The following is a 12,430-nucleotide window of genomic DNA, read 5'->3' as shown; positions in this document are numbered from 1 at the left end:
CCCTCTCTCTCTCTTTCTCTCTCTCTCTCTCTCTCTCTGTGTGTGTGTGTGTGTGTGTGTGTGTGTGTGTGTATTTGTATATTCCCATGCCTGTAGCGGTCAGGGGTTGACACTGGGTATCTTCCTCAAAGCTGATCATGGATCAAGAGCAACACTTAGCTCCAATTATGACCATTGCAGTGATTTTTAAAATAATAAAAATGAGAATGGGAATGTGGCTCAGCTGGTAGTGTGCCTGCCTAGCACACACACAGCCCTGGTTTGAATCCTAGTGTGCCCCAGCTGGGCGTGGTGGTGCATGCCTGTAAACCCAGCACTTTGGAGGTGCAAACAGGAGGGTCAGAAGTTGAAGTTCATCCTTGGCTCCGTATTGATTTCTAGGTCATCCATGTTATATACATGAGACCCTGTCTAAAAAAAAGTAAAATATTGAGATAGTCAGCATCTAATGATAAGACATCACCTACATACTCAATGTCACTTTCACGTGGTGCGGTTGGGTTAGGCAATGAAACATAACAAAGAACACTTCTTATTTTTGTTGTTTGTTTTTGAGACAGCCTTACCATGTAGCCCAGGTTAGCCCCAAACTCACTGACTACCTTCCTGCTCCAGCTGTCTAAGTTGTGGAATTCTAGGCATGAGCTGCCATGCCTGGGTCTAGCCTTCTGCCGAGGGTCCAGCCTTCTGCAGGTCTGGGAAAGAGATGCAGAGTTGGTGAGAAAACACACAGACTTCCGAGGGATAAAAACTTCTTTTTTAAAATTATTCTTTCTGTTGCTCGTTCTACTCGATTCTTCGTCCCTTCTGTTTTTCTACCCTGATGTTTCCCTGCTGCCTTTTTCCTGACATCTTCCTTCTACCCTATTTATTTTTCCCTTACACCTTATATGCCTAGCACACTCTTTCAAGAAGTATAAAAATCACAGTGTGGCTGCATTCTATTTTTTTAAGTGAATTATTACAATGAGTACAAGTAAAAAACAGCGTATTTCCCATTTCCTTTACATGATTAAACATTTTACATATTACAGGTGAAAAACAAATTATCCCCAAGAACCCACATACAGTTAAACATTTATCTTTCAGGCTTCTTATAGATCAGAACCTTTCAGCCATGACTGTTTCCATAGGCAGCTGTTTTTATAATTGTCAGAAAAGCAGGTTACTGGTCTCCCTTTTCTCATTTCAGGATTCTGTCCAATTATCTCAACTAACCATCCAATTCCTTGTCTTCTAGTCATACGGAGTCAATTATTTAGAGCTTTGCTTTAGCTATGATGCACACTGAAACCTGTGAAACACATTTTCCAAAATCAGAAAGAACTTGAGCTAACTCCTGGGACTCAATTGTTTTCCTTAATCATTGACCTAAACTATCGTCTGTAGGACTCCTCGAGAGACGCTCGTAAGCCCGAGCTGCATGACAATCTCTTGTTCCTATTTTCTACCTTCTGCAGCCTTTGTTTCATCAGGGGCGGGGACAGCATCTTATCCTACCTTTAATTTTCTCTCTAAACTAACCTCTATCATAATCCTTTACTACATTTGTTAAAAACTCGTCATCATCGAAATTCTATTTAAACTAACACTATTATTGTATAAAATCTTTGCTTTAGATAAACAGTACAGCTTAAGAGAGTCATCTTCATAATAATCCACAGATAAAAATGCCCGGTAGAACGGGGTATTTCCATGAGATAGTCACACTACACTAAAGGTAGTGGGGATCCCCCGATACCATACAACATGCTGGAAACCAGAGAAAATTGGCAGTGACAAACATATAAAGGCACAGCAGGAGCAAGAGACATTCTGGAGCTGAGCCCTTGGGGTCTTGCCTAGCTGAGATTCACCCATCAGTGCCTTGCACTCTGGTGGGCTGATCCCCTGAAGTCAGTTGCCACCTCCTGCTCCTCCGACACGGACACCAACAGTTTTCTACATATTATCCGTTCCACTCCCCCTTTTCTCCTTCCTCTCCCCATCCCCTTTTCTTTCTCCTGGGAATTGAAATGGGGACATTGTGACAATAGGCAAGCACTCTACCACTGAGACACATCTTCAGCCAGACAGCTTTTCTCCTTATGGAAAACATCCATGACATAGTAGTAAGTGAAAAAAAAAACACAGGTTTGCAAGAGTGTATTCAACTTATGACCACACTTATGGTGAAAAAAAGTCATTACCTTTATCACCAGAATGTATGCATTTCTTTCCCTTTGCATTCTGAGTTATTGACATAGTCCATGAAGAGGTTGTATAACTTTTTATTTAAATGTAACTGCTGGAATGAATAGCAACCATTACCGTATTTGCTTTATGTGTGTGTGTGTGTGTGTGTGTGTGTGTGTGTGAGTGTGAGTGAGTGAGAGAGAGAGTGAGAGTGTGTGAGTGTGTGTGAGTGCGTGCGTGTGTGTGTATGTATGTATGTGTATGATGTTTTTGGAGCTTCTTGAAGATCAATTGAAAGCATTACAGCACATTACCCATAGTATTCAACAGGCATAGTTTAGGATAAAGGAAACCTCTCTATACTGACACAACAGAGTACTCACACTACAGAAACCAAATATTTATACATTATTTTCTTTTTAAAACTTTTAAAAATTGAAATAGAATTACATCATTGCCTCCGTCCTTTTCCTCCCTCCAGCCCCTCCCCACTACCCTTCCTCAAAATCCTCCCATGCCCCACCAACTCTCAAGCTGATAGCCTTTTTCTTTGATTATATTTGTTACATACATATTTATGTATGTGTATGCAATACACACACACACACAACCTTCTGAGTCCATTTTTGTTGTTTGTGCCACACATAAACAATATTATTTTCTACACAGTCCACGGTCACCTTTTTCTACTTTTCTCATGTCTTAGTTTGGGCTACTGTAACAGAATACAGCAGACAGGTTGTATTAAACAACATTTATTTTTACACCAGGCACTGGAAGACTTGGCATGTGATGAAAGCCCAGTTTCTGCTTCATGCATTGCCTTCTTGGCTGTCACCTCACAGACAGAGGGCTGGGGTGCACCAATCCCACCCTTAGGACCCAGCTCACCTCCCAGAGGCCCTATGCCCTGATTCCTTCAGATGGGGATTAAATTTGAACACGTTTCCTTTGGGGGAGCACAATGATGGCTAGCTTTCATAGTGACAGTGGTGCTGTGCGGACTGCTGGGGAGAAAGGTCATCAATGGTATTGCACAGCGCTGACCCCTGAATTGTGCAATACCAACTTGCCAAGTAAGATGCATTCACTGGTGCAAGCTTGGCATGAAGTGCAGTATTGGAACTGTCACTCATGGAATGTTCTCCAAGCCCATGGTTGTCAGGGCATCTTGCCTTTTTATTTTTCTTTAATCCCAGCAGTCAGCACGTTGCTCATTCACTTAGATGACATTGGCATTCCTGAGCAATTTTTTTTTTTTGCTACACATCTCCCAATTAGCACTTGTCTGATTATTTCTCTATATCTAGAGGCAGACTGATTCTTCCTTTTCAACGTATAACTTAGTAATGCTATTCAGGAGTTTGGCTTGGTTTTGGTGATGCTGTATCTGGCCCCTTCATTAAGCTATGGTCTCCAGCTTTCTCTATTGTGAGTATATTTTACCTCTTTTCTAATAAATAAATAGTTTGAGGAACGGCACTTACTCCAGGACTGTGGCAGCCTTTCACCCAGTGGCTCCAGCTTGTGTCCCAGTAATCATTTGACTATGCTGGCGGCACAGTGCTGTCTGCTATCAAAGTGAGGTGACAAATCTTTTAGGAGAAAAAAACCCTTTGCTATGTACAGATCTGTTATGAGAGGCTTTATTTAGTGTCTTTCCCCCACATACAGCCCACTTCAAAAAGAAGTTCACAGAAGCATTTACTACAAACTGTGAGGACATAGAAAAGGTGTAGAGGAGAAAATTATCAATATTTCCAGTAGCTGAGAGCAGAGGAAATCAGATAAGATCCCACGGGCTTGTTAAAAATGGTTTTGTGTGTAACATATGCATATTATATTTTAATGTATGTGTGCATTGTGTGCATGGGGGAGGGGAGAGGGAGGACATGTGCATGTGCCATGGTACACACGTGATGGTCAGAGTACAACATGTGGAAGTTGGTTCTGTCTGCCATGTGGGTACCAGGTCGTCAGGTTTGGCAGCAAGCGCCCTTTCCTGCTGAGCCATCTTGCCAGCCTTATATTCGAGACAGGATTTCTGGTGGTTCTGGAGCTCACTGACTTGCTAAGCTGGCTGACCAGTGAGCTCTGGGGATCCATTTTGCCCTTGTCTCCCCAGCACTCGGTTTACAGATGTGTGCTTCTGCTTTCCTATGGTTGCTGGGGTCCTCAGATGCTCACACTCATGGCCTAGGTGCTTTTTACCCACCGAGCCATCTCCCCAGCCCCTAGAGGTAGTGGGATCCATGAGAATGGAGTCTAAAGATGAGGTAGACTAAATTTTCATGCAGTAGCCAACTTTATTTAGAGCATCAGACAATTTATATTCTGAGAATTAGAGTTAATCAAGGTCATATGACAGAGCTCACGTGAGTTCAAGCTGCATACGATCACAAAAGAGCCTTGCCCAGGAACATTATCTGAATATCCATAGTGAGATGATGGGCTATCTGAGTAAACCCGCTCTCTTTACACCTGGGAGGGGCACACAAACACAGAATTCTAAGAACAAAGCTGTGCTTAGAAGGAGCGGAGGTCACAGGACTCTTGTTTTCTCACAAGCCCTCAGAACTCTCCTCACATAGCTCCATTCTGGGATAGTCTCTAGACACCTAGTAGAGTATTTTTCTTTTAAAAAATAAGGAGTTGTCATTTTTCTTTATTTGGGATAAAATTATTCTTTTAAATAATTTGCCTTAAAAGAACAGGACCACACCACACACTACTTTATAAAATTGAAGATGATTTAACTTTGACTGTTCCATACTTGTGTGTAAGGTGTCTTGGCCATGTCCACTCCCAATTCTCCAAATCCTTCCCATCATGTGCCGTTCTCGCCTTCACGTCTTTTCCTCCTTGGATTTGCTTTGGAACCCACTGGTCGGGCCAGTGCTACCGCTGGAGTGTTGACTGGCCTTGCTGGCGTGATCTCGTGTGGGTAACAATATCGGCAGTGAGGTCAGGTGTGCAATGGCCATCTTGTATCCAGAAGACATCCAGCATTTCTCAGCATTCCTCTCTAGTCTCTGGCTCTTATATACTTCCTGCCCCCTTTTCTTCACTGCAGCCTGAGTCTTAGAGGGTTGATCTAGACAGCTATGAGTCTCTGTCTTCACTGCTGTCCACTGCAGAAGAAGCTTCTCTGGTGTGGTCAACAATAGGTATGTGGGTACAAGCAAAAGCATTTAGAGTACAGTTTGGTAACATTTCCATTTATCAAAACAACAGTAGTAGGTTGCCTCTAGGGCCTATGACCTCCATAGTTATGGGCTTTTGACCAGGTTTACGGAGCCAGTCATGGATTCCCTCCTGAAAGGGAGGCTTCAAATCTAACCAGGAAATGCTTGGTTATCCCCACAGCCTTCATTCCAGTATTGCACCAGTGAACACTCTACTTGACAAGGTGGTATTGCAGAATTCAGAGGTTAATGCTATGTATTACCATTGATAACTTTTCCTCCCCCAGTGGTCTGCAGGGTAACTTTTGGTGCTGTGAAAGCTAGTAACCAAGGAAGAAGTTTCAGATCATTTCCAGCTTGAGTTCTCATGCCCTGCAATCAAGGTGTGCTGTGTCTTTAGTTATAGGGCTTTATTGTCTAGTTCTGGTGCACGGTAAAGAGAAGTAGTAATAGTCTATGTTGTTTTGGTGGTCTCAAGTGCTTTTCTAACCAATAACTTGTAAGTATGTACCCCACACTCGACACTGAGATATACATCTCATAACCCATGTCTTCTAGGGGAAGCACTGTGTCCAAACTCCTTTTTTTTATAAGTTTTTTATTTTAATTTATTTATTTATTATGTATACAATATTCTGTCTGTGTGTATGCCTACTCACCGAAGAGGGCACTAGACCTCATTACAGATGGTTGTGAGCCACCATGTGGTTGCTGGGAATTGAACTCAGGACCTTTGGAAGAGCAGGCAATGCTCTTAACCTCTGAGCCATCTCTCCAGCCCCCCAAACTCCTTTTTTAAAAATATATTTTTTTTAACAAAAATTTGCTTACAAAGTAGTTGGTTTTCTATAGAGTTTTCATACAGCCTTAGTTTTGGTTAATGTACCCGCCTCTCTTCTCCTGTCCCTCTTGCCCCCATCCTTGCTTTAACCTTTAACCTGAATATTTTTCTTTTCTACTTTAATATTTACATCATCCCCTTACCTCTTAAGTACTTGATAAACTTAAAGTCAAACAGATTTATTATTTGTGTTGATTTTAAGGACCACCAAGAAATTATATGAAAAGTAAAAAATTATAACAGTGTTTATTATATGATCCCACCTGAGTTTATGAAAACATACATTTATGTCTTCTTGAGCATTCAGAAAAATTTTGGAATTTTACAAGAAGTAATTGGTTCCTAGTGTTTCTTGTCTTAGTCACTGTTCTATTGCTATGAAGAGACACCATGACCAAGGCAATGCTTATAAAAGGCAGCATTTAACGAAGCGCTTGCTTGCAGTTCCAGAGGGTTAGTCCATGTTCATCACAGCAGGAAGCAGACAGGTATGGTGCTGGAGCAGAAACTGAGAGCCACCTCCTGATCCACAGACAGAGGGAGAGAGAAAGACACTGGGCTTGGAGTGGGCTTTTGAACTCTCAAAGCCCACTGCTGGTGACACACCTCCTCCAACAAGGCCATACCACCTAATCCTTCTAAACAGTTCACCAAGTGGGGACTAAGCATCAAATCTCTGAGCCTATGGGGGTCAGTTTCATTCAAACTACCACACTACCATAGAAGAAGAATGAGTCTGAGATTTTCTTTCTAAGTTTGTATTCTTTAATTTTTATGCAGTGTTTTTGTGTTCTGTGCATGCGTGTATGGATGTGTGTTCCCATGTATATGGGAGGCCCAACGCTGATATCAGGGATATTTCTAGACTGCTCTCCACCTTTGTCATTGGAGCAGGGTCTCTCAGAAGAACTCAGAGCTTGTCAAATGCAACTAACTAGTCTAACTAACCTGGTTTCTGGTTTCTGGGATCCCCTGTCTCTGCTTCGGAGCCCTATAATTACAGGAGGATACCTTGCCCACCTGGCATTTCCTTGGGTGCTGGCGTTCTGAGCTCCCTGGTCAGCGCTCTATGCACGCCGCCATCTCCCCAGCTCCACAATGAGCACTGTTTTATTATGACACATTTAATTCCTTAAAAAAACATTTAAAAAGAAACTTTGGAATACTGGAGACTTGTTGGGGACTGGCCTCGACAAAAACAGCTATTGCCAGAGTAGGGGCATGGGGATTTAGAAATATTAGTAAAGAATACAAAGATGCATGTAAAGATAATAAAACAGAAACCATAGAACAGTGCCGAGAGGACATTCCAGTGAATTCTGAAGTCATCCACATTTAATTTTCCATACGCTTTTATACCCCAGTACAAAAGGGGAAGAAGGCAACAAAAGACTTCTTTAATATGATACAAAGGACAACTGGAAGAGTTAATTGCTTTAACCCTTTGAGGCATCAAGTCATTAACATTCTGTAGTTTAGGCAGTGAAGCCACCTTAGTCCAAATGTCCTGGACACTTGGCAGCCACTCCCCAGGTGACCACACAATACAAAAGAAGGAGCAGACACGCTTACACATCCTGACCATCTGTCAGGATGGAGATAGGCTCACATTTTTGGGCCTCCACAAAGACTACAATGACAAGGAGTCGGCCATCCTGGAAAGGCAATTCCGAATAGAAAAGTCAAACTGAACAGGGTCTCCCAGCCAGTGTACACAGAGGACCAGTGGACAGCAGATGCTTCAGTGCATCTTTTGGGTGGTTTCTCCTCACAATGCTGCCATTTCAAGCATGTGGACACCACTTTCATTTGTATATTTTTCTCATGTGATCTTAAACCAAAATCAGAACCTATTTAAATATTGAAAGTAAATCAATATCTAAAGTCCTTGAAATATTTAATGAAAAGATATAATGAGCTGAGTTGGTGGCTCACACCTGTAATCTCAACACTCAGGAGACTGAGGCAGAGGATTGTAAGATCCCTGTGAATCTGCGTTAGGATGAGTGTCTGTCACAGTAATAGAAACAGAAACCAGGTGTGATAGCACATGCTAGGAATCCCAATATTGGTTGGCAGGAGGATCTGAAGTTCAAGGTCAGCTTGAGCTGTGTGAGACCCTAAGAGAGAGAGGAAAGAGAGAGAGAGAGAGAGAGAGAGAGAGAGAGAGAGAGAGAGAGAGAGAGAGAGCTATCAATAATGGGTCTATTCAAACATATCCTGCCCCTCTCATGCAACTGTTTTGAATTTTTTACCCTTTTCTTGTATTTTGATAAGTATTTTAAAATAATATTTCAATAAATGTTCCATATTTAACTAACAGCCTACTAGTACTGTGGGCTAAATTGTTCTAGAATTTAGTCTTTTGTAAACAACAGTAATGAGATAGTTTTTGCTTCAGTATTGCATTTAACTTCCCTCACTCTTCCCACGGAGGTAGCAGCTACTTCACTGATGGTTATCTGTGGATTCCTTCCTGGGACCCTATGATGTTTCCATTTCTCTACGTGCGTCCCCTCTTCTGACTCCACAGAGGTGACAGCACCAGGTCCTTCTCCTGGTAGCTGTAAGACCATTCTTTCTATCATTACTAGGGATTGTTGGTCCCTTCATGACCAGAGACACAACTTCCTGCCTCCTCCTACCTGCCACTCAGGACCATGCATGGCGCCTGCATGAAAGGAAATGCCAGAATGTTTAGATACCAAACATGGCTTGCTGAAGAGCATTTGATCTGCTGTCACAGACTAGCATAGTGAACCTTGTGCTATTGTCAAAGGGACATAGGGAAGGACAGCGACTATATCACTATTCAGAAACACAAGAATCTAATGACATTTACTTCTCTGTGCGTGCGTGCGTGCGTGCGTGCGTGTGTGTGTGTGTGTGTGTGTGTGTGTGTGTGTGTGTGTGTAGGTGAGAAATCTGTGTTGGGTATCTTCCTCAATTGCTCTACCTTATTTTTTGAGACAAGGTCTTTCACTACTCACTGTTTTTGCTAAGCCATCTGGCTAGTGAGCTCCTGTCATTCACACATCAGTGCTGGGGTTATAGGCACACACCTCTGCTTCAGCTTCTTTGTGGGTGCTGGGGATCTGAACGTACAGTGAGCACTTCACCCACTGGGATGGAGGTTAGCTGTTGAGCAGTGCTGACCAATGGATACTCTGTCTCCACACTTCCCAGTATGACAGCTACTAGCCCTATATATTTGTTGAGCCCTGGGATGTAGCCAGTGCTGATTTTTAATTTTATTTCACGTTAATTAAGTTGAATCATCACATATTGCCAGCAGCTTTGGCATTGGACAACACAAGTCTACAGAATAAAACCAGGACTCTGTTGTTTTTCCGTCGGCACAAAGGCTGTGCTTTTATCTACTGCTGTTTCAGCCAGCAACTGTGACTCTGCAGTGACTGGCCCGCGTCTCTGGCATTGGCCTGGAGGCTCAGGCTGTGGCTTGGAGGGAATTCTGTTCCCACAGGCACTGGCTATGTCACTGCCACCAAATACAGTTTTTCATTAAATCTTTATCATTCGGCCGGGCGGTGGTGGCGCACGCCTTTAATCCCAGCACTCGGGAGGCAGAGGCAGGCGGATCTCTGTGAGTTTGAGATCAGCCTGGTCTACAAGAGCTAGTTCCAAGACAGGCTCCAAAGCCACAGAGAAAACCTGTCTCAAAAAACCAAAAAAAAAAAAAAACAACTTTATCATTCTATTTATTAATAACTCTTGGGAGTCAAAGGCTGGGGTGAAAACCTGCTAGCTCAGAGAGGTTGAGTAACTGCCCTTCTTGCTTTGCTGGCATCTCTGAAAGAGTGTCCCCTTTCACTCTGCTAAAACAAAAAGCACACACCACAGAAAGTCCCTCCCAACTACCTCCGGTGGTCTCTATTGTCTTATAGAAACCCTCTGAGTCTCTATGACTACTTTCTGTCAACTAGTTGCTAACTCAGCCTCCTGAGTTGATTTTATTTAATTAACGCAAACACACACTTGGGGTTCACAGTGTGATTGAATATCTCTCCCACAATACTCTGTGGCATTTAAACAAGTCTTTCATTATTCTCTTACTTTTCAGGGAAGTGCTGGTTTCCATGGACGTCTGGGGGAAGCAGGCAGTGCAGGACCTCTGGTAGGTGTAATTGCTGGAGGGGGAGGCGGACTCCGTTGCAGGAGACCTGGGTAATAGAAGAGAGGGCTAGGCTGCTGCATGGCTAACTTGTTTCCTTTTTTTTTTTTTTTGGTTTTTCGAGACACCTTTGTGCTCTTGTTTCCTTTTTTGAGATCTTTTCTTCCTTTGTGCTCTTAGGGATCACCCGGAAGACACGGCCTGCCAGGGTTGAAGGTCAGTATTTCTGGAGAGTTCTCTTTTTCTACAAGTAAGGCCTATTTTTATGGTTCTCTCTGAGGTCAAGGGGGAGTGCTGGTTGGCTGTTGAGGGGGCACAGGGATCACTGGGAAGTTATTGTGGAAGAAGGGAAAGGTTAAAATGGCCTCCACACACTAAATTTCATTAGGATTTAATGAAATTTAAATCCTCTAGAGAAGAGCTCTCTCTCATTTCTGAATAAAAAGACATTTCTGGGTGAAGGCCAGGGCTCCCTGTATGTGGACGAACAAGCACACACTGTGGAGATGAAGGGAAAGGGCTGAGGCCAGGGTGTCTCCAGAGGAGAGTGGATGTAGTTTGATAGGGGGCTGGGGACTGTTCCAGGGAGGAATCTTGTTTTACCCATTAGAAGCTTTGCCCATGTCAGCTCATGGAACTCTTCCCATTGCTCCTGTTCCATAGGGTCAGGAGAATGACCTACAATAGCCATTGCTTTTGGTTTAGAATGAGTGAGTTATGAAGTACATAGCAAGTCAAAGCAAAAGAATAAAAAAGCAAAAGATACATACAGAGCAAACTGTCATCAAATTGGGTGTTTGGAACATCCAGCAGAAATCAGCTGGGGAAGCTCTGGGGATGGTATCTTCAGATCCGGCATTCACGATGTTTAGTAGACAACAACAGGGGAAGCTGAGGCAATGACCTGGCAATTCCCAGGTCACTTTGCCTCCATGGATGAGCTTCCCATGGCTGAGCTTTTGACTACCCCTCCCCCAAAGTGATATGGGAGCCTCCTCTGTGTGTTGCGCTTACCATTAATGAATAAAAAAAAACTGTTTTGGACATATAGCATGGTAGAACTTAGCTAGGCAGGGAAAACTAAGCTGAATGCTGGGAGAAAGAAGGGCGGAGTCAAGGAGAAGCCATGGAGCTGCTGTTGGAGACAGATGTGCTGAAACTTTGCTAGTAGGTCACGACCTCGTGATGATACACAGATTATGGAGATGGGTTAGATTAAGATGATGTAAGAGTTAGCCAATAAGAAGCTAGAGCTAATGGGCAAAGCAGTGATTTAATTAATACTGTTTCTGTGTGGTTATTTTGGTTCTGGGCGGCTGGAACAAACAAGTGGTCTCTTCCTACATCACAGGATAAACAGCAGTAACTTCTATTGGGATGATTTTTAATTTAACTGTTCCCAAGATAAAATGCTTCACTCTTGGGCTGTTTTGCTCTTCCCTGCCCTCTTCACAGAGTTGGGAATTGGCAACCCATCCTCAGACAAGGGGGCCTGAGATGACCCCTTCAGACAAACATGCTTAGGTCTGAAATGGGGGAGTGGGCCAGCCCCACTTCCAGAGTCAGCTTCCCAGAGAGTTCAAACAGTATCAGCCAGTTTAGCAATATACTAATGTACGTCCCAGTGCTCTAGCCCCAGAGTATGGTCAGCTTATCTGAGCTTTTACAGAGTGAGTTCAAGGCCAGCCTGGGCAACTTAGTGAGACTGTCTCAAAATGAAAAGTAGAAACTGGTCTGGGGTGTATCTCTGCCTTAAAGCTCTTGCCTAGCAGATCAACTAGCAACTTGGAAGGAACTCGCCGGAGACCCCACAACTGACTGATTCAAATCTAATGCCCAAATCAAAGACTATGATGCTCTTTTGAAGATTTTGTACACAATCAGCTTAATGCCTGTAGGCTTCTCTCAGATGCAGTCTGACCACACTCCACTCATGTTTTAGAGACATGGTGTTGAAATTAGAGTGCCGGGGCTGAGTCCCCTGGCACCCAGCCGCCCACACGGCTAGCTTAGCTTATGCCCCGAAATAATTACACGGAAACTGTATTCTTTTAATCACTGCCTGACCCATTAGTTCCAGCCTCTTATTGGCTAGCT

The 12,430-nt window shown here is 43.3% G+C and overlaps 1 protein-coding gene across 1 annotated transcript in view; it reads left to right on the top strand.

The window, feature by feature from the left end:
* LOC101995809 (collagen alpha-4(VI) chain-like) overlaps positions 1-12,430 on the top strand; it is a 99,619-nt gene that overhangs the window by 46,191 nt on the left and 40,998 nt on the right. Inside the window, exons 19-20 of the mRNA XM_013354218.1 lie at positions 10,283-10,336; positions 10,514-10,549. Coding sequence (XP_013209672.1) covers positions 10,283-10,336; positions 10,514-10,549 — 90 coding nt within the window. The remainder of the gene's footprint in view (positions 1-10,282; positions 10,337-10,513; positions 10,550-12,430) is intronic.

Source organism: Microtus ochrogaster, unplaced genomic scaffold (genome assembly GCF_000317375.1).
Source record: "Microtus ochrogaster isolate Prairie Vole_2 unplaced genomic scaffold, MicOch1.0 UNK33, whole genome shotgun sequence".
In the NCBI taxonomy this organism is placed as follows: domain Eukaryota; kingdom Metazoa; phylum Chordata; class Mammalia; order Rodentia; family Cricetidae; genus Microtus; species Microtus ochrogaster.
This window is presented reverse-complemented; position numbering and strand designations above follow the sequence as displayed.